Source organism: Coregonus lavaretus (assembly GCF_964263955.1).
Source record: "Coregonus lavaretus genome assembly, chromosome: 19".
Lineage (NCBI taxonomy): Eukaryota > Metazoa > Chordata > Actinopteri > Salmoniformes > Salmonidae > Coregonus > Coregonus lavaretus.
In genome coordinates, this window is record NC_140006.1 from 46,023,579 (window position 1) to 46,049,401 (window position 25,823).

The window sequence follows — 25,823 nt, forward strand, 5'->3', positions numbered from 1 at the left end:
ATGAGTACGGACGCGGAGATGCAAATCTACGGCAAGGCTGCCATGTACCTTCGTAAACCCGAGAGGGAGAGGATTGAGGCACAAGCCGCACCCTTTGATTCAAAGAACGCCTGCTATGTGACAGACGTCAAGGAGCTGTACCTTAAGGGTCTGATCATTGGCAGGACAGAGGGAAAGTGTACTGTAAAAGTCACGAATCCTGACGGCACTACAATGGTAAGTCCAATCTGAAAAGTATTCAAATTCAAGTTTGTGCAATTACACTATTTAAAAAAATATATATATATTTCAAAATGATCAAAAACATGCCAAAAGTCAATATGAAATCATTAACAAAAGATTAAGAAGCATTTTTCTTTTTTTAACAGAATATTTTTAACCCTCAAACAAAACAATTTTATTGAACTATTTAAAAACGGCATGGAGTTATTGATGTTGACTAGTCAAGAATCACCATGTATGTGTCAGTGGGGATTTTAAAAAATCATTTTTTTACATTTTAGTCATTTAGCAGACGCTCTTATCCAGAGCGACTTAATTTATTTTTTATTTTTTTATACTGGCCCCCTGTGGGAATCGAACCCACAACCCTGGCGTTGCAAGCACCATGCTCTACCAACTGAGCTACACGGGACCAAGATTGAACTTGTATTTAATGAGCAAAAAGCATTCAGTCATGTCCAGTTTGATCCGTGTGTAATCTAGATTTCTGACTGTTTCAGGATAAAGAGTTCAAAGAAGCAGACATCTACCAGATGAACCCCCCTAAGTACGACAAGATTGAGGACATGGCCATGATGACCTACCTGAATGAAGCCTCTGTGTTGTATAACCTCAAAGAGCGTTATGCAGCATGGATGATTTATGTAAGAAACCTGCATAAACATACACACATACTGTAAATGAACATAAGAAATTCCCACATGCATGAACACACAAACAGTACTACACAGAAATGAACGGTAGAAACCAAAACATACCAATACAGTAGATCCACATTAGTATATCAAAGCACACCCTCATCCTCACATAAATCCCTTAATTTCATTGAATCCCTTTCATCCAGACCTACTCTGGGCTCTTCTGTGCCACGGTGAACCCCTACAAGTGGCTCCCCGTGTATGACGAAGATGTTGTCAACGCCTACAGAGGGAAGAAGAGGATGGAGGCTCCACCCCATATCTTCTCCGTCTCTGACAACGCCTTTCAGTTCATGATGATTGGTACGAGCTCTCATGGATGGATGGATAGATAGATAGATGGATGGATGGATGGATAAATTAATGAATGGATGGATGCGAAAAAATATATATAAAAAAATAACACTTAACCAGTACTTCTAGCCCTGACTCTACTGACAGCTACCTTATTGAGGAAAAATGTACTTTCTATGCCTGTAATGTGTGGTTGTCACTCCCAGCTATCTTAAGATGAATGCACTAACTGTAAATCGCTCTGGATAAGAGCATCTGCTAAATGACTAAAATGTAAAATGTAAATGGATGCATGGATGGATGGATGCATGCATGGATGGATGCATGGATGGATGGTATTCACTGTTTTCTAGTTAAAGCAGTTTGCTGGAAATATTTGATTTCACTAGACTTGAATGGAAAATGTACCAAAAAATGAAATTCATGATGATGCTTATGAATGCAATTATGTACCCATAATGTTGCTTGAGTATAATAAGGAACATGTTTTTTGGTTCTAGATAAGGAGAACCAGTCCGTCCTGATTACGTAAGTTATTTACTATAATTCCACTTGAGAAGATGTTTCTATTGTAATATGTTGGGTCACTTGGTGTTATAAAATACATGACATTATGAATGGATTAGGTCACTTGGGTGTGATGAAAATATACTGAACAAAAATATAAACGCAACATGTAAAGTGTAGGTCTCATGTTTCATACGCACAAAAAGCTTATTTCTCTTAAATTCTGTGCACAAATTTGTTTAGATCCCTGTTAGTGAGCATTTCCCCTTTGCCAAGATAAACCATCCACCTGACAAGTGTGGCATATCAAGAAGCTGATTAAACAGCATGATCATTACACAGGTGCACCTTGTGCTGGGGGACAATAAAAGGTCACTCTAAAATGTGCAGTTTTGTCACACAACACAATGCCACAGATGTCTCAAGTTTTGAGGGCGTGTGCAATTGGCATTTTGACTGCTGCAGAAATGCCCTCCAAAGCAGCTGCCAGAGAATTTAATGTTCATTTCTCTACCATAAGCAGTCTCCAACAAGTTTTAGAGAATTTGGTAGTATGTCCAACCGGCCTCACAACAGCAGACCACATGTGTAACCACGCCAGCCCAGGACCACATCCGGCTTCTTCACCAGCGGGATCTTCTGAGACCAGCCACAGCTGATGAAACTGAGGAGTATTTCTGTCTGTAATAAAGCCCTTTTGTGGGGAAAAACTCATTCTGATTGGCTGGGCCTGGCTCCCAAGTGGGTGGGCCTATGCCCTCCAAGGTCCACCCATGGCCTAATTCATTTTTTTGCAATTTACTGATTTCCTTATATGAACGGTAACTCAGGAAAATCGTTGAAATCGTTGCATGTTGCGTTTATATTTTTGTTCAGTATACATGGCATTATGAATGGATTAGACTGTGCGTAATAATGAGTCGATGAGTGGAAATATTCTAACTTATGTTAGAAAACAGGTGAACAGTGTATTTGTCAGTGCTATTTCTTAGGAAAAGCCAATATGACACTTAAACCCATCATTCTCGGTCATATAAACCAGTGGAGAATCCGGTGCAGGAAAGACTGTCAACACCAAGCGTGTCATCCAGTACTTCGCCACCATTGCAGTTTCTGGTGTCAAGAAGGAAGTAGACCCCACCAAAATGCAGGTAGGTTATGCCTTTTTAACATATTTCAGTTTGGTGGGCTGTGTAAAAAAAAATTCAAGTGCTGAATACTGTTTTAAGTAAAGTGTTTCCCAGTTTCTGAGCAACTTGTGTTTTTTCTCAAATCAGGGGTCTCTTGAAGATCAGATCATTGCAGCTAACCCTCTGCTGGAGTCTTACGGTAATGCCAAGACAGTGAGGAACGACAACTCGTCTCGCTTCGTAAGTATGAAGAATTGACTGTGGAAGTACGTTATATTGGGTGGAAAAATGTCAGTAGTTCCCTATAGTTGTATCAATAGATGTCCAACGAACTGTAACATTTCAAGGGGTCTATCAAAGTAAAATGGTAGATGTATTTATTTGACCTATTTCTAACCCCCATGCTCTACTATAGGGTAAATTCATCAGGATTCACTTCCAAGGAGGCAAACTGGCTAAAGCTGACATTGAGACCTGTGAGTTGGTTTTGATTGTTTCTAAATGCTTTCCTTAAAGACTTGCTCCGGAACTTTGAAGACTAGGAAGTATTTTTTAAATCTCGCGCTTTGGACTGGATGTGTCAATGTGTAGTTTATACATGCACAATCTGTCTTAACTTAATTAGCCAGGAAATCCCTAGTTTTAAAGTGACTGTTTTCTGGAAGCGCCATTTTCCCTACATTTTCCCCCAGGTGGGCCAGCCCCCTAGCAATTCAAGTTTCAGCCAATGAGCTTCAGCCCTTCGCCATTTGAGTGACAGCTAGCAAGTTGCACACACAGCAGAGCGAAAGAGAGAGTAATGACTTGGTGCACATATCTGCACATATGTGAGGTAGTACGTAATTTTCGGGGACCATTTTTGACTCGTGAGCGATACTTTCAGAACTACTGACTATAAAGTATGCAAAAGTACCGGAGAATCTTTTTAATTCACACAGCATATTTCGAGGAGATCACATCATCAGATATAATATTTTTCTATCACTTGTTCTCTTTCTCTCTCAGACCTGCTGGAGAAGTCCAGAGTGGCCTTCCAGCTGCCCGCTGAGCGAGGCTACCATATCTTCTACCAGATGATGACCAACCACAAACCTGAGCTAGTTGGTAAGGCAAAGTAGAGGTTTAGGTGAATTGTTCCCACCCCCATCTGTGGAACTTATTAAACATTTTCATACTCCACACTGTTAATATTATTACAATGACTACATCCAAGGTAACAAGGCATCTAAACATGGGTCAGGTCTTTCAAGGTCTTTCATGGGAAAGATCTATCAAGTAATGCACTGTGATGCACTAGTCCTGGAGCCTCAGTCCCCTCTTTTGATGCTATGTATTATATACTACATGTATCCTTGAGTCCATCTATTGAGTAAAGGAGGGAGAGATACTGTAAAGGTAGGACAGCACAATTCTAAGAGATTTAACTGACAAACCATTCTCCGTTGTCCACAGAAATGACGCTCATCACCACCAACCCCTACGACTTCCCCATGATCAGCCAGGGTCAGGTCACTGTGGCCAGCATCGACGACAAGGTCGAGCTGGATGCCACAGATGTGAGTCATACAAAGTGTTAACCAAACTCTAGATATGGAATGGGTAGGATCACCATACACACTGAATGCACTGTGCAATTCCAACTTGGTGGCAGCTGGGCACCTTGTGTTAGTTAGGCACGTGCTTCAAGGCACTCTTCATGCCTTCACTCTTCGCCTTGAGGCACATACCTGTAAGACATCCACAAGAGACTGCCACTATATGCCCTGTGGAACTGTGTAAAACTAATTTTGTGCTGCCATATACTAGTGTGTTGGCCAAGAGCAATCATGTGGAACAGAGAAGCCAGTCAATTGTATCCATCCCATTTGTTCTGGACTGAACACAGAACGGTAGTGTACTGTAACTGAGCAAACTGCCGTTCAGTTCTTCACGGTTGTACTTCCTCTCTAATGCCAGGATGCCATTACAATCCTGGGCTTCTCTAATGATGAGAAGATGGCCATCTACAAGCTGACAGGAGCTGTAATGCACCATGGCAACTTGAAATTCAAGCAGAAGCAGCGTGAGGAGCAGGCCGAGCCAGACGGCACAGAGGGTGAGTCCCACTCAAAGATATACAATATGGAAAGCATTAGTCCCTTTCCCAGTCCCAAACATATAAATAGAACACATAAGACAGACAGGCATGAGATAAAAACTCAAACCCCCGGAAAATGATTTTAAATAATAGATGTGGGTTCAAATCTAAACCTAACCTACAAAAGAGCTGGCCAAACTATTTTGTCAGTTTGACATCAGAAACAAGTGATCTGTTGTTGTTGGCTCTCTCTCCAGTTGCTGATAAAATCGGCTACCTGCTGGGCCTGAACTCAGCTGAGTTGCTGAAATGTCTGTGCTACCCCAGAGTGAAGGTCGGCAACGAGTACGTGACCAAGGGACAGACTGTGCCTCAGGTAAGGCGGTCAAACACAGCATCAAACATCTACCATTTTCTAACGACCTGAATTATTTTGGGGATGAGTGCATTGCTTTCTAAAAATAGTAATGTTGTTTTCCCAAGCGCTTATCGCCTTATCACTAGACATGGCCAATATCTCCTGTAATAATTTGAGTTATTATCATTGCAGGTTTATAACGCAGTCATGGCTCTGGCCAAGTCCATCTACGAGAGGATGTTCTTGTGGATGGTCATCCGTATCAACGAGATGTTGGACACCAAGAATCCAAGGCAGTTCTATATCGGTGTGCTCGATATTGCCGGGTTTGAGATCTTTGATGTGAGTATGAGACCAGAACAAGACAATTAGTTGTGATTAAGAAGGATTACAGCCTTGTATAATGAAATTATCCCTTTTGAAATTCCACCAACAGTACAACAGCATGGAGCAGCTGTGCATCAACTTCACCAATGAGAAACTGCAACAGTTTTTCAACCACACCATGTTCGTCCTGGAGCAAGAGGAGTACAAGAAGGAGGGAATCGTCTGGGCCTTCATTGACTTCGGCATGGACTTGGCTGCCTGCATTGAGCTTATTGAGAAGGTAAGTTATCGAGAGATATATTCACAGTGGTACAATGTATCTGACTGTTGAGAACTCAATAGGTTTCCTATTTTGTGCCCCTAAATGAATAGAATCCTATAAAAGCATGTTTGCAAAAGGAATAAATGTGATCCTAAATGTAAATATCAATCATTTGATATACATCTCTTTTTGTAAAGCCATTGGGCATCTTCTCCATCCTTGAAGAGGAGTGCATGTTCCCCAAGGCGTCAGACACTACCTTCAAGAACAAGCTGAACGACCAACATCTTGGCAAAACCAAGGCATATGAGAAGCCCAAGCCTGCCAAAGGCAAGGCAGAGGCCCACTTCTCCCTGGTGCACTACGCCGGCATTGTGGACTACAACATCACTGGCTGGTTGGAGAAGAACAAGGACCCCCTGAACGACTCAGTTATTCTGATGTACGGGAAGTCCTCAGTCAAACTGATGGCTACCCTGTATCCTGCTGCCCCACCTGAGGGTAAGACCAGCATCACGTCAACATATTTAATTAAGCCCTAGTTACAACTCAGACCCACATTGTCTTTAATGCCTTTGAATGTATCACAATTTCTCAGGGTTATTCACTGGGTTAATTTACACATACAATAGGTGTTATTTTACACAATCTCATTGGTAGTGTTTGCATTTGATTCTCTTATTTATAATTATATTTTACTTTTCCACATTTGAACAGATACAACCAAGAAAGGAGGCAAGAAGAAGGGTGGTTCCATGCAGACTGTGTCTTCCCAGTTCAGGGTGAGCTCTTGAAATGTGTATATTCAGTCCTTCAAAAGGTGCATTGATTATCATAAATTATTTATGAGAAAATGGTTTGTAACCCTCTTACAGGAGAACTTACAAAAGCTGATGACCAACTTGAGGAGCACTCATCCTCACTTTGTGCGCTGCCTGATCCCCAACGAGTCAAAGACTCCAGGTCCCAAAATATTGCGTTAAATATTACATCTTATCAATACAGTATGAGTAACCTTAATGAATCCAATATTTAATCTGTTTATGTGTATTAAAAGAGACTTGGTTTGTTTTACCAGGTCTGATGGAGAACTTCCTGGTTATCCACCAGCTCAGGTGTAATGGTGTTCTGGAGGGTATCAGGATCTGCAGAAAGGGCTTCCCCAGCAGAATCATCTACGCTGACTTCAAGCAGAGGTACACACACACAAACACAAATGCACACACGCACAACAACAACACACACACACACACACACACACGCACACACACACAGAAAGATCTGCTCCAAGAGTTTTCCCAGCATCAGAATAGCTATTTCATGTGCATTCGGAAAGTTCAGACCCCTTGACTTTTTCCACATTTTGCTACTTTACAGCCTTATCCTAAAATTGATTTTTTCCCCTCATCAGTCTACACACAATACCCCATAATGACAAAGCAAAAACAGGTTTTTAGAAATGTTTGTGCCAGGTTTCCTCCAGACGTGACGCTTGGCATTCAGGCCAAAGAGTTCAATCTTGGTTTCATCAGACCAGACAATCTTGTTTCTCATGGTCTGAGAGTCTTTAGGTGCCTTCTGGAAGGTTCTCCCATCTCCACAGAGGCACTCTGGAGCACTGTCAGAGTGACCATCTGGTTCTTGGTTACCTCCCTGACCAATGCCCTTCTCCCCCGATTGCCCAGTTTGGCCGGGCGGCCAGCTCTTGGAAGAGTGTTGGTGGTTCCAAACTTCTTCCATTTAAGAATGATGGAGGCCACTGTGTTCTTGGGGACCTTCAATGCTGCAGACATTTTTTGGTACCCTTCCCCAGATCTGTGCCTTGACACAATCCTGTCTTGGAGGTCTACGGACAATTCCTTCGACTTCATGGCTTGGTTTTTGCTCTGACATGCACTGTCAACTGTGGGACCTTATATAGACAGGTGTGTGCCCTCCAATCAAGTTGTAGAAACATCTCAAGGATGATCAATGGAAACAGGATGCACCTGAGCTCAATTTCGAGTCTCATATTAAAGGGTCTGAATACTTATGTGAATAAGGCATCTGTTTTTTCTATTTTTAATACATTTGCATACATTTCTGAAAACAATTTTTGCTTTGTCATTATTGAATATTCTGTGTAGATTGATGAGAACAATATTTTTTGGAATACATTTTAGAATAAGGCTGTAACGTAACAAAATATGGAAAAAGTCAAGGGGTCTGAATACTTTCCGAATGCACTGTATAACCAACCTATTACAACTTCACATAAGTTAAAAATGTCTCCTCATTCAGGTACAAAGTACTGAATGCCAGTGTCATCCCCGAGGGCCAGTTCATGGACAACAAGAAGGCTTCTGAGAAGCTGCTTGGGTCCATTGACATAAATCACGACGATTACAAGTTTGGACACACCAAGGTCAGTCAAATACCCCCAGCAAAAGCTGACAACAAAACACAACTTCAATGATAATTCCAACCCTAACTGTTCAACATCTCACCAGTATCTTCATTTAACTAATGAAAAAGGTTGGAAAACTATTTTTACTCACATCTAAGTATAGAAACTCAACTCATTATCATGTTGCATTGGTTTAGAGTGATTTGGTTGCAGTTATCTGTATCTGTGTTCATTATTCATCTGCAACTGTACAATAACTTACAACTTAGAAACAGCTTATGCAATGTTTATGTTGTTCAAATCAATCCAGTGGTGTTGTTGCCCTGTTTTGATCCAACCCTTTCTATCTGTAACCATCTGACTGTGGTTCCAATGTTCCATGTTTACCTGTGCCTCAGGTGTTCTTCAAAGCCGGTCTGCTGGGTGTCCTGGAGGAGATGAGAGATGAGAAGCTGGCCGTTTTGATCGGCATGGTCCAGGCTCTCAGCCGTGGATTCCTCATGAGGAAAGAGTTCACCAAGATGATGGAGAGGAGGTGAGGAATAGTAGACTTATTTTTTTTTTTTCATTGTTTTTTCACCATTCAGCTCCCCTCAACCCATACCATCTATTTCTGAACGCCATCCAGTTTTGATTTCTATTAGCCATATATTTTTTAACTATGCGGTTTCACAAAAGTCCTGAACCTTTCTAGTCTCATAGTTTCTACAGATTGTCAATTAAAGATATAATGTTTTGCTAAGAGTATTATTATTTTATTGATCGATTGACTATGACTTTGCAGAGTTAGCTCCAAGTAAATGTGGCAATTTTTCAGCCATTCCTGAACCTGCGACCAAAAACAAGCTACATATGGGCAGTACCAAAACAAGTGATCTAATGATTCTGTCTCTTCGCAGAAAAATCTGCAGTGTTTAGATGGTTGTATCTCCCATACATATAACATTCTGTTGGTTGCAAGAATAATGTGTAATAATTTTAGTTTTGAATCTGGCGTCTTTCACAAACTTTTGAATTGAATTGAAAATCGAAAATCTCCTCCCAACTATGTTGCAACATGTATGGCGCAGCTGTCCATTTTTTGGTTCTTAGATTAAACTTTTTTATTCATCACGATTTGCTTTAGGCAATTTTGGTCTTTAATGCCGACAGACAAGTTCCTTACCTTTTCCCCTTTACACTGCGGTAATGCTGCAATCAGTTGGTTGTAATTTTGGATAGAGAAGACATTTCCATATATTTTTTTTAACAGCATGTCACCAGTCCTATTTGTGATATCATTTACAAAGATTATACTCTTTTTTCTGATTTAAAAAATAAATAAATAATCAATTAGTATTTTTGAGTTTAACCATAATATTTCTTGTAATATTTGTTTGGTCTTTTCTGGTGGATTAAACTGAAATAGCAGCCAACTTTCTATTGCTTGTTTTAAAAATAGCGATAGTTTGGAAATGATTTCATTTTCAATTAACCGAAAGTGAGAGGTTGTAATCTGAATAAAGGGAAACAGGCCATTCTTGAACACGGGGTGAGCCATTCTTACTAATCTACAAGAAAACCAGTTCGGATTTAAGTGTAGCTTTTGTATGACTGAAGCCTTTAGTGAGTGAGACGTCTAACGCTTTAATATTTAATTGTTTCTGCCCTCCGAATTCATATTCATTATATAAATAGGCCCGTTTAATTTAGTCTCGCTTCCCCATTCCAAATAAAATTGAATATTTTTGACTCATATCATTTTTAAAAACAAGTCGTTGGGTGTAGGCCATAAGTAAATAGGTAAACTGGCATATGACTAAAGAGTTAATCAGGGTGATTTTCCCACAAATAGACAGCTGTTGTCCTTTCCATGGTAGCAAAATCTTGTCTAATTTCTATTCAAATGTATTGTAGTGAGATCGTTTATTTTTTGTTCAGGGTATAAATACCTAGTATGTCCACTTCACCGTCTGACCATTGTATTGGTAAACTACACGTTAATGTAAACGTTAACATTTTTTGAGATCCAATACGTAATATGGTACACTTATCATAATTCGATTGTAATCCAGAGAGTTTAGAAAAATTATCTAGATCCTCTGAGGCTGTGGAGGGATCCAACTTGTGGTATTAAAAGAAAACATGAATCATCAGCGTACAATGACACCTTTGTTTTTAAGCCCTGGATTTCTAGCCCCTTTGATATTATTGTTGGATCTGATTTTAATATCTAACATCTCGATGGCCATAATAAATAGATATGCCAATTATGGACAACATTGTTTTACTCCTATTGACAATTTAATACTTTCTGAGAAGTAGCCATTATTTACTATTTTACACCTAGCGTTACTATACATAACTTTAACCCATTGTATAAGAGATTCTCCAAAATTAAAATAGTCCAGGCATTTATATATCAATTCCAGTCATACTTTATCAAAAGCCTTTTCAAAGTCTGCTATGAATAGTAGGCCTGGTTTCCCAGATTTGTACTTGTCTTATATTATCTCCAATGTATCGTCCATGAATAAAATCTAACACCTTTTTAATTCTATGCGCTATGCATTTTGCTAGAATTTTTGCATCTTTATACTGGATCTTCACATTTACCACCTGGGTCCTGTTTCAGTAATAGTGAAATCAGACCTTCTTGTTGAGTATCTGATAGTCTACCATTTTTATCGGAGTGGTTAAAACATGTTAATAACGGACCTTTGGTACATTGAAAAATATTTGATATACCTCAACTGGTATACCATCTAGCCCTGGAGTTTTCCCGGACTTGAAGGCTTTAATTGCATCGAGAATTTCATCCGCTGTAATTTGGATTTCACATTACTCTTTCTGTACAGCTGTTCATTTGACATTATTAATTGAACAATAATCCTTGCAATTAACTTAGTTTAGTGGAGATGGAGGAGATTGAAACGAAAACATATGCTTAAAGTAATTTGCTTCCTCTTTCAAAATATTGTTTGGTGGATCATGGGGTGACTTAATTTGTAACAAATTTCAGTAAATTATTTTTGGTAGCATTTCTATTTTGAAGATCTGCATATTCCATCCAGTTCGCTTTATTTTTTATAATATATTAGACTTGATCTTTCTTGAATAAGGTCCTCCAGTTCTTTTTGTTTTTCCTCTAACTTATTCTGTGCCTCTCTAGTACAGTTTGTATTGCTATCTATCTGTACTCTTAGTCCCTCTATTTCCTTTGTTAATATGAACACTTTTCACCTACGTTTCTTTTGTTTTAAATATGAGTATTGAATTGCATGGCCTCTAAAGGCACATTTAAAAGGATCCCATACAACAAGGGGATCTGCTGTACCTATGTTATGTTGGAAAAAGTCTGTCATGAATTCTTCTGTCTTGGTTAAAAACTAGTTGTCATCCAATAGGCTTTGATTACATTTCCAATATCCTCGCCCACTTGGAAATTCAGCAAGAGTAATGTACATGCCAATTTTTTGATTCAACTTTTGGTGCCAGCGAGAATGACATAAGAAAGTAGTCAAGACGACTAGCTTGATTTAGCCTCTGCAATGTATATCTCACTAGGTCAGGATATTTAAGCCTCCATATATCCACTAGTTCCAATATATCCATGATATTTGTAATTTCCTTAAGTGCATGAGGGTCCATTGAGGTATTTAAAACCGTATTATAATCTCCCACCATAATAATAAAGTATTGTATTGCTTGTAGGCTTGAAAGAAAATTATTTTCAAAGAAGCGTGGATCATCATTATTTGGACCGTATAGATTAATGAGCCAAATCTGTTTATGGTCCAATAACATATTTAAAAAAATCTGTCTACCTTGCTGATCTGTTTGGACAGTTTGCACATTCGGATCAAAATTATTATTAATTAATGTCATCACCCCTTTTGATTTTCTTTGCCCATGGGAGAAGTATATCCCCCCCCCCCCAGTCCTTTTTCCATACAACTTCATAAAAAATTGTTGAATCAGTTTCCTGTAAACAATATATATTATATTCCTTCTCTTTTAGCAGGTAAATACTGAATGTCTTTTCATATTATCTGCTAAGCCATTACAATTATAACTGGCTATACTTATTTCACCATTTACCATAACGAGATACAAGTTTTAATTATATTTATGCTAATATATGTTTGTAAACTTACCATTAAAAAGTACCATGATGGTTGTGTATCCATATAGCTGTACCATGATATTTGAACTGCTACTGAGTAAATCTCCAATTGTTCTCCAATATCCACTATTCCATCCGCTAAAACCCTCCCCCCATCCCAAGTTGGGTTGTTGTCCCCATGACTGGCAGACCACCCCTGTCCCCCTGGATCCTAGGGCCTTTGAGAGATAGGGACACATCCTTTAGAAAGAGCACACAGTGGCACCCACAGAACAGCAGCAGATTAACAGCCAAAGGCATTTCCAACGCACTCACCTCCATTATATTGAATAGTTATTTTATATATTTATAAAAAATTATTGAATATCTTTATTTATTCCACAATTAATGAATAATACCGCGTAATGATGTAGGCACTTCCTATGAAGGATTGTTACCTATAACCAGGACTGGCATTACAAAAATCACATTTTTGGCAAGCTATTATTGTGATTCAACCTACCACTAACATCATTACCCCATAGCAACAGATGTGGGATACATACACACACACACACTCTCCCCACCCTTCCCCCAACAAACAACCACAAGCTCAGATGTTCAACAGTTGTTCCATCCCGGAGCCCAACTCAAGAGAAGGCTTGACGTGTGAATGCATTTACTGTTGTAGCTGTTTGAGAAGGCCTGCAAAAATTGAGCAAGAATGGGGAGATTTGATTAACCAATGTCAAGTCCTAGCTGATGGAGCTTAGATACACCCCCCTACCCTGAAACACACACACACACACACACACACAGACACTGGTCCCCCGTTGTGAGCATTTTCCCAAGCATCTCCGAGCAGTCAGACCATTTGATTATTTTGTGCCGCCAGGGCCACAATAATTTGCCCCCTCTTTGATTGTCCGAGTTTGACCCCCTCCCCATGGGTTACTGCAGCCAGTGTTGCCAGCACTGCCACTACCTGGGTGGGGGTACTCCACCGGAATCCCCACCGGCTAGGTACGAGGTCGTCAAGGTTCTCATTAGCAAGCTTTGAGAATTTCCTTGTATATTATGCTCACCCATTCGGAGGCTTTGGCTTTGGTGGACCAACCCTGCCAGGCAGGCTCAGAAACTTGAGGGGGCAGTGCTGCTTTAGTGGGTCTCTGACCGCGGTGATCTTTCTTTCAGTCTCGGCTGTGTATAGGCTACTTGCAGTAGGCCTATAAAACAGATAAGGACTTCTCCTTAGTGTGTGGGTCGCTCAGGTGGGTGTCTAGGATATAGGGTTGGGGACCATTCAATCATGATAGGACAATAAATAAATAAACTATTGACCCATTCATTCTTAAAGAATATAAAATGCCTCATGAGCTAAGCATGACCTGTAAGTCCTTGCATTCCTGAATGTAGCTTTAAAAAAGGTCCAATGCAGCTGTTTTTATCTCAATATCAAATAATTTATGGGTAACAATTAAGTACCTTACGAAGATTGTTTCAAAATTAAAATAGTGAAAAAGAAACAAAAATAGCTTCCTAGCAAAGAGCAATTTCTCAAGCAAGAATTTAGCTATGACTGTCTGGGAGTGGTCTTAGTGGGGAGGTGAAAATTGAGAACTAGCTCTTATTGGTAGAGAGGTTTGGAAATCTTTCTTATTGGTCTATTAACTAACTTACTGCCTGGTGATGTCACCAGGCAGGTCAAAACGCCATCCCACCAATTTCAGGCAGACTTTTCAAACAGCTCTTACGCTAAAAGGGCATTCTCATTATTTTCACAATTTCACAGGATTATTCCAACCTCATAGTGTGGAAATGTATATAAAACACAGGACAATCATGATTTTGACTGCACTGGGCCTTTAAGCATGTCACTCACCATGCCACTCTGTCCTTTCTGTTGACCAGAGATGCCATCTTCACCATCCAGTACAACATCCGCTCATTCATGAATGTGAAAACCTGGCCATGGATGAAGGTGTACTTCAAGATCAAGCCCCTGCTGAAGAGTGCCGAGACTGAGAAGGAGCTGGCTAACATGAAGGAGAACTTCGACAAGATGAAGACAGACCTGGCCAAGGCTCTGGCCCGCAAGAAGGAGTTGGAGGAGAAGATGGTGTCTATTACGCAAGAGAAGAATGACCTGGCACTCCAAGTTGCATCTGTGAGTGAGAAATGATCCTCATAAGGTCACATTTACATACACAAGAATACACAGATGAGCACACATTTTTATTCTCCATGTTATACATATACACACACACACACACACATATTTACATATATATACATATATACATATATACACACATATACATATATACACACATATACATATATAAACACATATACATACATATACATATATACACACATATACATATATACATTTATACACACATACATATATACATTTATACACACATATACATATTTACATTTATACACAAATATACATATATGTATACATATATATACATACACACATATACATATATATACACACATATACATATATATATATATATATATACACACACACACACATATATATATATATATATAGCACCAATCAAAAGTTTGGACACACCTACTCATTCAAGGGTTTTTCTTTATTTTTACTATTTTTTAAAATTGTAGAATAATAGTGAAGACATCAAAACTATGAAATAACACATATGGAATCATGTAGTAACCAAAAAAGTGTTAAACAAATCAAAAATATATTTTATATTTGAGATTCTCACAAAGACACTTCGGTTGGAACCAAAACATCACCAATTTGGACACCAGACCAAAAGGACACATTTCCACCGGTCTAATGTCCATGGCTTGTGTTTTTTGGCTCAAGCAAGTCTCTTCTTCTTATTGGTGTCCTTTGCAGCAATTCTACCATGAAGGCCTGATTCACGCAGTCTCCTCTGAACAGTTGATGTTGAGATGTGTCTGTTACTTCAACTCTGTGAAGCATTTATTTGGGCTGCAGTTTCTGAGGCTGGTAACTCTAAAGAATTTATCCTCTGCAGCAGAGGTAACTCTGTGTCTTCCATTCCTGTGGCGGTCCTCATGAGAGCCAGTTTCATCATAGCGCTTGATGGTTTTTGCAACTGTACTTGAAGAAACTTTCAAAGTTCTTGAAATGTTCCCTATTGACTAACCTTCATGTCTTAAAGTAATGATGGACTGTCATTTCTCTTTACTTCTTTGTGCTGTTCTTGTCATAATATGGACTTGGATTTTTACCAGATAGGGATATCTTCTGTATACCACCCCTATCTTGTCACAACACAACTGATTGGATCAAATGCATTAAAAAAGAATGAAATTCCACAAATTAACTTTTAAGAAGGCAGACCTATTAATTGAAATGCATTCCAGGTGACTACCTCATGAAACTGGTTGAGAGAATGTCAAGAGTGTGCAAAGCTGTCATCAAGGCAAAGGTGGCTACTTTGAAGAAACTCAAATATAAAATATATTTTGATTAGCTTAACACTTTTTTTGGTTACTACATGATTCCATATGTGTTATTTCATGGTCTTGTTGTCTTCACTATTATTCTACAATGTAGAAAATAGTAAAAATAAAGAAAAACCCTGGAATGAGTAGGTGTGTCCAAACTTTTGACTGGTACTATATATATATATATATATTTCATGAATTTCTATAGATTTGCTCTGACCTCTGACTAAATCAAATCTATATGCTGATACACAAAGTGAGGCTGCTGATTTTTCTCCTGTTCTGAAACCAGGAATCAGAGAATCTGAACGATGCTGAGGAAAGGTGCGAGGGGCTCATCAAGAGCAAGATCCAGCTGGAGGCCAAACTCAAAGAGACGACTGAGAGGCTGGAGGATGAGGAGGAGATGAATGCTGAGTTGACTGCCAAGAAGAGGAAGCTGGAGGATGAGTGCTCTGAGCTGAAGAAGGACATTGATGACATGGAGCTCACCCTGGCCAAAGTGGAGAAGGAGAAGCACGCAACTGAAAACAAGGTCTTGTGTCTTCCATAGACAGTCTAACCAAACAATAATCAACTCAAAACATAAAATAGCTCAACAGAAATGGAATTACAGTTATATTGTGTGTGCAGGAAAAATGAAGACACAAAATAGTAGAATAGTGGTACTCTCTCCTCTCTCCTCTCCTCCCCTCTCTCCTCTCTCCTCTCTCCTCTCTCCTCTCTCCTCTCCTCCCCTCTCTCCTCTCTCCTCTCCTCCTCTCTCTCCTCTCTCCTTTCTCCTCTCCTCCCCTCTCTCCTCTCTCCTCTCCTCCCCTCTCTCCTCTCTCCTCTCCTCTCCTACCCTCTCTCCTCTCTCCTCTCCTCTCCTCTCCTCTCTCCTCTCTCCTCTCCTCCCCTCTCTCCTCTCTCCTCTCTCCTCTCTCCTCTCTCCTCTCTCCTCTCTCCTCTCCTCCCCTCTCTCCTCTCTCTCTCTCACCACCCCTCTCTCCCTACAGTAATTGTATGTTCAGATCCCCCTCGTTTATGACTTCCATTCAGTACACTGGCATTGAGTTCACTGCCATCTAGTGTTGACTCTATAGAACAGTACTTGTTGACATTTCTAATCTGAATGAAATACATATCAAACCAATTCTCCCCTTCATGGTGAAGTGACCAAAGGCTAATTTTGGTGTGGCCGTTTTCAGGTTAAAAACTTGACAGAGGAGATGGCGTCTTTGGATGAGAGTGTTGCCAAGCTGACCAAGGAGAAGAAAGCCCTCCAAGAGGCCCACCAGCAGACACTGGACGACCTGCAGGCAGAGGAGGACAAAGTCAACACTCTGACAAAGGCCAAGACCAAGCTGGAACAGCAAGTGGACGACGTGAGTGGAGTTTGGCCATGATAGTATGTAAGATGATATTATCTTCAGTTGTTTACATAAGAAAAATACATGTGTGTTTTTATCTTGTAGCTTGAGGGTTCTCTGGAGCAAGAGAAGAAGCTCCGTATGGACCTAGAGAGAGCCAAGAGAAAGCTGGAGGGAGATCTGAAACTGACCCAGGAGTCCATAATGGACCTGGAGAATGACAAGCAGCAGTCTGATGAGAAAATCAAGAAGTAAACACAAATAAATTAACACAGTATTACCTGCCATCTTGATCATAATGGTTGTTCTTGACTAATTCTTGAAATTATGAAATAGCATTTACATATGATACTCTCTCTTTACCCTATCGGACCAAAACCATCTTTGCAATCGACGTGTTTGTGTTTCTTAGGAAGGAGTTTGAGACCTCCCAGCTCCTCAGCAAGATTGAGGATGAGCAGTGTCTGGGAGCTCAGCTGCAGAAGAAGATCAAGGAACTCCAGGTACAGTACAGTACCTAAGCTCCTGTACAGGAAAGCACACACCTGAAACATTTCATAAAAAAATATTCTGGTAGCACACATTTTTCCTGGTGGCTTGTAGGTTGGAAAATGGTGCTTCTTGCTGGTGCTTCTTAATGTTATGGTTTTGGTTCCCGCATGGGACACTATTTACTTATTATATTAGTGTAACTGGCTTTGAATGAACACATTTATGAAAAATATACATACTATTATTATTTTATGTATTGTAGTGTTCATCCCTCCCTGCTCCTGCCCCCTGTTCTAGGCCCGGATTGAGGAGCTGGAGGAGGAAATTGAGGCTGAGCGTGCTGCCAGGGCTAAGGTTGAGAAACAGAGGGCCGATCTCTCCAGGGAACTTGAGGAGATCAGCGAGAGGCTGGAGGAGGCCGGAGGCGCCACTGCTGCACAGATTGAGATGAACAAGAAGCGTGAGGCTGAGTTCCAGAAGCTGCGTCGTGATCTTGAAGAGTCCACCCTGCAGCACGAGTCCACAGCCGCCGCTCTGCGCAAGAAGCAGGCCGACAGTGTGGCTGAGCTCGGGGAGCAGATCGACAACCTGCAGCGCGTCAAGCAGAAGCTGGAGAAGGAGAAGAGTGAGTACAAGATGGAGATTGATGACCTCTCCAGCAACATGGAGGCTGTCGCCAAGGCTAAGGTGAGTAGTGATGCTTTGATCAAGCAGTGTTGAGGAGGGTCAACTACATTACCATTCAAGTTAACTGAAGTTGACAGGAGTCCCATATATAAAGTAATGATGGAACATGTTTCACTAACAGGGCAATCTGGAGAAGATGTGCCGTACTCTTGAGGACCAGCTGAGCGAGATCAAGACTAAGAATGATGAGAATGTTCGCCAGATCAACGACATCAGTGGACAGAGGGCCAGACTCCTGACAGAAAATGGTACCATCATCAACAATGAACAACAAACCAATGCTTTCTTTCTGTAAAACACAATAACATGGGTTGGGGGCTGTATCCAGTCCACAGTTTCTACTGGACTATTCAACACCTAACATTGCCATACGATACCTTAAAATACATGTTCAATCTTAGAGAACAGAGACCACATTAACAAGACATTCCTCTTTCCCTGCAGGTGAGTTTGGCCGCCAGCTAGAGGAGAAGGAATCCCTGGTGTCTCAGCTGACCAGAGGAAAACAGGCCTTCACTCAGCAGGTGGAGGAGCTGAAGAGGCACATTGAGGAGGAGGTCAAGGTAAGGGACTCAAAACGGACATCACCGACTACAGAGTTTAGAGCTTCATATAGACGGTGACTACGCCACCCTCAGAGACTTTGTCATTTGTAATTTATCTCCTTTTCTCTCTTACAGGCTAAAAACGCACTGGCCCACGGTGTACAGTCTGCCCGCCATGACTGTGACCTCCTGAGGGAGCAGTTTGAGGAGGAGCAGGAGGCCAAGGTAGAGCTGCAACGCGGCATGTCCAAGGCCAACAGTGAGGTGGCTCAGTGGAGGACTAAGTATGAAACTGATGCCATCCAGCGCACAGAGGAGCTGGAGGAGGCCAAGTGAGTCGCACTCAACAGCAACAACTCAAACATACGGTGTGGATGGTGAGGGTGGTAGGGGGCTCTTAGAAAATATTACGTTGATATGTATTTTAGCATTTGTACACCCTCTGTCGTCCAACAGGAAAAAGCTGGCCCAGCGTCTGCAGGAGGCTGAGGAGACCATTGAGGCAACAAACTCCAAGTGCGCCTCCCTGGAGAAGACCAAGCAGAGGCTGCAGGGAGAGGTGGAGGACCTCATGATTGATGTTGAGAGAGCCAACGCAATGGCTGCCAACCTCGACAAGAAGCAGAGGAACTTTGACAAGGTTTAAATGAATAAACCTCACTCTAGGGTGATATTTTCTGTCTGCTATATGATCAATTGTAATATAATCGTAACATATTTCTGATTCCAAACTTCATCAATGACTTCTAATGGATTTCCCTAGGTTCTGGCAGAGTGGAAGCAGAAGTATGAGGAGGGTCAGGCTGAGCTGGAAGGAGCTCTGAAGGAGGCTCGCTCTATGAGCACTGAACTCTTCAAGATGAAGAACTCCTACGAGGAGGCTCTGGATCATCTGGAGACTCTGAAGAGAGAGAACAAGAACCTGCAACGTGAGCATTTGACAGCAGTTCTATTGGACTCATGTTTGACTAGTGTTTTAAAAATGAAGGGAACTGTAATCAACATTTATTACACCATTTTAGAACAGTATTATACTTACTTTATTATTTGAACTTGTAATCGGTATTCCTTTGAACAACCCAAGGATGTAGCAGCACTTAGATTTGCAAGACCGTATGAAATGCTGATTAATTAATTAGTATGATTCAATGTCAACTTCAGTGTAATGGCGGTATCCACTGAAAATCTCACAAGTCTAAACTGCTCCTGTGTTTGTGTGTGCAGAGGAGATCTCTGACCTGACTGAGCAGATCGGAGAGACTGGCAAGAGCATCCATGAGCTGGAGAAGGCCAAGAAGACCGTGGAGACAGAGAAGTCTGAGATCCAGACCGCTCTGGAAGAGGCTGAGGTACAAACTACAGCTGTTTGATTGGAAAAATAGTGTTATCCCCATGAGCTATTGCAGAAGCATCAGCTACTCTTCCTAGAGTCCACTAAAAACACAAAACATGACAAGTAACAAAACACTGATAGACAAGGACAGTCACACAAATTTAAAATACGATATACAAACAATACAACTAAAGTGGTACACTAGCCAATGCCAGCTACAGTCCAACACTCCCTGTATTGGTGTTTATTGTAGTCATATATATTTAATTCCTTGTGTTATACACATCCAAATGTATTGATCACAATTTGCCTGACTGCTTCTCTTTGTCCAGGGCACACTGGAACACGAGGAATCCAAGATTCTGCGTGTGCAGCTGGAGCTGAACCAGATCAAGGGTGAGGTGGACAGGAAGCTGGCTGAGAAGGACGAGGAGATGGAGCAGATCAAGAGGAACAGCCAGAGGATGATGGACTCCATGCAGAGCACCCTGGACTCTGAGATCAGGAGCAGGAATGACGCCCTGAGGGTGAAGAAGAAGATGGAGGGAGACCTGAACGAGATGGAGGTCCAGCTGAGCCACTCCAACAGGCAGGCCGCTGAGGCCCAGAAACAGCTGAGGAACGTCCAGGGACAGCTCAAGGTAAAGGGACTGGGGAGGGATTTGCTTGTAAATCTGTAGAAAATTATAGCACAGAGGAATTTAATAGAGTTAACTAATATGCTGTAGAAAAGGTAGGGATATTGGGGAAATTCTTACCAATGAGCATTTCTATCACCCATCCTATCACCTCTACTTCCACAAGTCCTAATGAACCTATGTCATTGTGAACCCCAGGATGCCCAATTGCACCTTGATGACGCCGTCCGCGCCGCAGAGGACATGAAGGAGCAGGCAGCCATGGTGGAGCGCAGAAACGGTCTGATGATGGCTGAAATCGAGGAGCTGAGAGTTGCTCTGGAGCAGACAGAGAGAGGCCGCAAAGTGGCTGAGACTGAGCTGGTAGATGCCAGCGAGCGTGTTGGACTGCTGCACTCTCAGGTACGGGTCAAAAGCCATTAATAATGAAGCTAAACCAAGCATACCGTTTCTGCCTTGTGACTTGAAAGTTCTCTTGAGATTCAAGAAAATTGTCTTCCCTCCTCCAGAACACCAGCCTTCTGAACACCAAGAAGAAGCTGGAGTCTGACCTGGTGCAGGTGCAGGGAGAGGTGGAGGACATCGTCCAGGAGGCCAGGAATGCAGAGGAGAAGGCCAAGAAGGCCATCACTGACGTGAGTCCTTATGATCTATTCAATTACAGCAACTTGATTTATATCCAAGGGCCAATGGTAGCTGGGCTGGTTTACCACAGCAAAGATCTCACAGGGACGTTATGATTATTGCCAATAAATTAAACAAACTACCATTCCAGGCGGCCATGATGGCTGAGGAGCTGAAGAAGGAGCAGGACACCAGCTCTCACCTGGAGAGGATGAAGAAGAACCTGGAGGTCACGATCAAGGACCTGCAGCACCGCCTGGATGAGGCTGAGAATCTGGCCATGAAGGGAGGCAAGAAGCAGCTCCAGAAACTGGAGTCCAGGGTGAGTTAATAGCAGGGTGGATTAGAGATTAGAGATTGAAAGACTGATTGCTGGAAATGTATTTGATTATATACAAATACACAGGAGCATTGAGTAATGACTTTTTATCTCACCTAGAGAATGAAAAGATGTTGTTATCATTACAGACCCCCTTCAATTAAAATTGTAAAAGTACATAGGAACAGACAATCTGATTTGACATTCTCAAACAAATGCCTACGTACATTTTTTTCCACGAAGGTGCGTGAGCTTGAGAATGAGGTGGAGGCTGAGCAGAGAAGAGGTGCAGATGCAGTCAAAGGAGTCCGCAAGTATGAGCGCAGAGTCAAGGAACTCACCTACCAGGTAAGAGAAAGTACCTTCTTCACAAACTTGACACTAACACAGACAGGTTTGTGTATAAACTATGGGGCATTGATTCTTTGATCTTCTCCCACAGACTGAGGAGGATAAGAAGAACGTTAGCAGACTTCAGGACCTGGTAGATAAGCTGCAGATGAAAGTCAAGGCCTACAAGAGGCAGACTGAGGAAGCGGTGAGTCACATACTTAGTCAAATACTCTGAAAGCATACATTCAAAAACATGTTATTTCCTTAGTAGACATTAAAAGTTGAAGTAAGTTAGTGCAAGTCATTGCTGAAGAACTTCTGCACATCTCTGAGCGCCTCCTATGCCTATGTGTTATCAACTTAAAGGAGAGAGGAATATTCATTTGCTGTACTGGGGGCTGGTCTAGTGGTAGTACTGTACTGGGGGCTGGTCTAGTAGTAGTAATGTACTGGGGGCTGGTCTAGTGGTAGTACTGGGGGCTGGTCTAGTGGTAGTACTGTACTGGGGGCTGGTCTAGTGGTAGTGCTGTACTGGGGGCAGATCTAGTGCTGTACTGGGGGCTGATCTAGTGGTAGTACTGGGGGCTGGTCTAGTGGTAGTACTGGGGGCTGGTCTAGTGGTAGTACTGGGGGCTGGTGTAGTGGTAGTACTGGGGGCTGATCTAGTGCTGTACTGGTGGCTGATCTAGTGGTAGTACTGTACTGGGGGCTGGTCTAGTGGTAGTACTGTACTGGGGGCTGGTCTAGTGGTAGTACTGTACTGGGGGCTGGTCTAGTGATAGTACTGTACTGGGGGCTGGTCTAGTGGTAGTGCTGTACTGGGGGCTGGTCTAGTGGTAGTACTGGGGGCTGGTCTAGTGGTAGTACTGTACTGGGGGCTGGTCTAGTGATAGTACTGGGGGCTGGTCTAGTGGTAGTACTGTACTGGGGGCTGGTCTAGCAGTAGTACTGTACTGGGGGCTGGTCTAGTGGTAGTACTGTACTGGGGGCTGGTCTAGTGGTAGTACTGGGGGCTGATCTAGTAGTAGTACTGTACTGGGGGCTGATCTAGTGGTAGTACTGTACTGGGGGCTGGTCTAGTGGTAGTACTGGGGGCTGGTCTAGTGGTAGTACTGTACTGGGGGCTGGTCTAGTGGTAGTACTGTACTGGGGGCTGGTCTAGTGGTAGTACTGTACTGGGGGCTGGTCTAGTGGTAGAACTGTACTGGGGGCTGGTCTAGTGGTAGTACTGTACTGGGGGCTGGTCTAGTGGTAGTACTGTACTGGGGGCTGGTCTAGTGGTAGTACTGTACTGGGGGCTGGTCTAGTGGTAGTACTGGGGGCTGGTCTAGTGGTAGTACTGTACTGGGGGCTGGTCTAGTGGTAGTACTGGGGGCTGGTCTAGTGGTAGTACTGTACTGGGGGCTGGTCTAGTGGTAGTACTGGGGGCTGGTCTAGTGGTAGTACTGGGGGCTGGTCTAGTGGTAGTACTGTACTGGGGGCTGGTCTAGTGGTAGTACTGTACTGGGGGCTGGTCTAGTGGTAGTACTGGGGGCTGGTCTAGTGGTAGTGCTGTACTGGGGGCTGGTCTAGTGGTAGTACTGTACTGGGGGCTGGTCTAGTGGTAGTACTGTACTGGGGGCTGGTCTAGTGGTAGAACTGTACTGGGGGCTGGTCTAGTGGTAGAACTGTACTGGGGGCTGGTCTAGTGGTAGTACTGTACTGGGGGCTGGTCTAGTGGTAGTACTGTACTGGGGGCTGGTCTAGTGGTAGTACTGGGGGCTGGTCTAGTGGTAGTGCTGTACTGGGGGCTGGTCTAGTGGTAGTACTGTACTGGGGGCTGGTCTAGTGGTAGTACTGTACTGGGGGCTGGTCTAGTGGTAGTACTGTACTGGGGGCTGGTCTAGTGGTAGAACTGTACTGGGGGCTGGTCTAGTGGTAGAACTGTACTGGGGGCTGGTCTAGTGGTAGTACTGTACTGGGGGCTGGTCTAGTGGTAGTACTGTACTGGGGGCTGGTCTAGTGGTAGTACTGTACTGGGGGCTGGTCTAGTGGTAGTACTGGGTGCTGGTCTAGTGGTAGTACTGTACTGGGGGCTGGTCTAGTGGTAGTACTGGGGGCTGGTCTAGTGGTAGTACTGTACTGGGGGCTGGTCTAGTGGTAGTACTGTACTGGGGGCTGGTCTAGTGGTAGTGCTGTACTGGGGGCTGGTCTAGTGGTAGTACTGTACTGGGGGCTGGTCTAGTAGTAGTACTGTACTGGGGGCTGATCTAGTGGTAGTACTGTACTGGGGGCTGATCTAGTGGTAGTGCTGTACTGGGGGCTGGTCTAGTGGTAGTACTGTACTGGGGTCTGGTCTAGTGGTAGTACTGTACTGGGGGCTGATCTAGTGGTAGTGCTGTACTGGGGACTGGTCTAGTGGTAGTGCTCCTGGATCACATACTGTGCCTCTCATAAGTTTTCACCCCCTTTGTTATGCCAAGCCTAAATAAGTTCAGGAGTAAACATTTGCTTATCAAATCACATAAGCTCTGTGTGCAATAATAGTGTTTAACATCATTATTTTTCATACATTATTTTTTAAATGTTCCACTTTGACATTCCAGAGTATTTTGTGTAGATTGTTGAAAAAAAAGAAAATACATTTAAATCCATTTGAATCCCAATTTGTAACAAAATGGGAAGTAATCCAAGGTGGGTGAATACTTATGATAGACACTGTATGGAGGCAGCAGTTTGATCCCCCATTTCACCACTCAGTTTCTCTGCTGTATCATCTATCTCCCTATTTACATTGCTATCCTAAATCTGTCAATAAAAAACAACAACTTTAAAATACCTTTAAAAAAAATACTATTAATTTGCTACTTGAAACGTTGAATGCTTTTCCTCACCCAGGAGGAACAAGCCAACAGCCACATGTCTAAGTTCAGGAAGGTTCAGCATGAGCTGGAGGAGGCTGAGGAGCGTGCTGACATCGCTGAGACTCAAGTCAACAAGCTCAGAGCCAAGGCCCGCGACACTGGAAAGGTACAGAGCTGCTGCTGAACCTGTACCTGACTAAATGATTACATATGGCCACATCAACACCACCTATGATTCAGTCTTCACAGAGGTCAATACCAAACTTTCACACAAACTCAAAATGTATTTAAGATCTCTAAGAAGGACATTTCAGGTAGGGCAAAAAATAAATAGATTAATTCAAAGTTGGTACTTAAAAATTGAAAAATCTAAGCTTAACACTGAGCCTTAAATGTTTGATCCCATTACATTATTTCCAAATGTACATATATTAATATATTTAGCATGTTCATTATTAATACTCATCCATTATATTCTTTCTTTCTTCTTACAGGGCAAAGAAGTTGCTGAATAAACAAGACGAAAGTCTTATATCCTTTTCCTGTGTTGCATAAAATATGATTTTCATGGTGAAAATGAGCATTGATTAAAAACATGTAGACCTACATACACTTCCTTTGTGACTGTGGACTTATTACTCAGCAAAAAGCTTTTTCATACCATCAAAATATTGCATTTTAATTTAAGTATCTGGGATTCCTAAAACAATGAAGTGGTCAGACCAACAAACTTAAGCTGTCACCTTTTTGGTAAACAGCTGAGGGATGAGGCTGGAGGAATGTAACCACCATCAAATTCATAGACTTTAAGCATTTATTGAGACTCCCATAAGCCATTGCCAATAGC

General features: G+C 42.1%; 1 protein-coding gene across 1 annotated transcript; it reads left to right on the top strand.

The window, feature by feature from the left end:
• LOC311146852 (myosin heavy chain, fast skeletal muscle-like) lies at positions 1 to 25,491 on the top strand (the record flags this gene model as incomplete). The annotated part of the gene is made up of 39 exons (XM_084183457.1): positions 1 to 216; positions 723 to 866; positions 1,067 to 1,223; positions 1,715 to 1,742; positions 2,764 to 2,872; positions 2,999 to 3,091; positions 3,267 to 3,327; positions 3,857 to 3,955; positions 4,304 to 4,407; positions 4,808 to 4,946; positions 5,186 to 5,304; positions 5,479 to 5,628; positions 5,723 to 5,893; positions 6,073 to 6,376; positions 6,593 to 6,657; positions 6,751 to 6,838; positions 6,954 to 7,071; positions 8,156 to 8,279; positions 8,660 to 8,796; positions 14,257 to 14,512; positions 16,103 to 16,345; positions 17,001 to 17,177; positions 17,268 to 17,413; positions 17,575 to 17,665; positions 17,952 to 18,341; positions 18,463 to 18,589; positions 18,786 to 18,904; positions 19,022 to 19,218; positions 19,343 to 19,526; positions 19,650 to 19,815; positions 20,111 to 20,235; positions 20,552 to 20,860; positions 21,056 to 21,259; positions 21,367 to 21,492; positions 21,633 to 21,803; positions 22,044 to 22,148; positions 22,243 to 22,338; positions 25,011 to 25,142; positions 25,471 to 25,491. The coding sequence occupies 39 exons, from the start codon at positions 1 to 3 to the stop codon at positions 25,489 to 25,491; spliced, it is 5,811 nt and encodes a 1,936-aa protein (XP_084039583.1).
• Between the last annotated feature and the right edge of the window lie 332 nt (positions 25,492 to 25,823).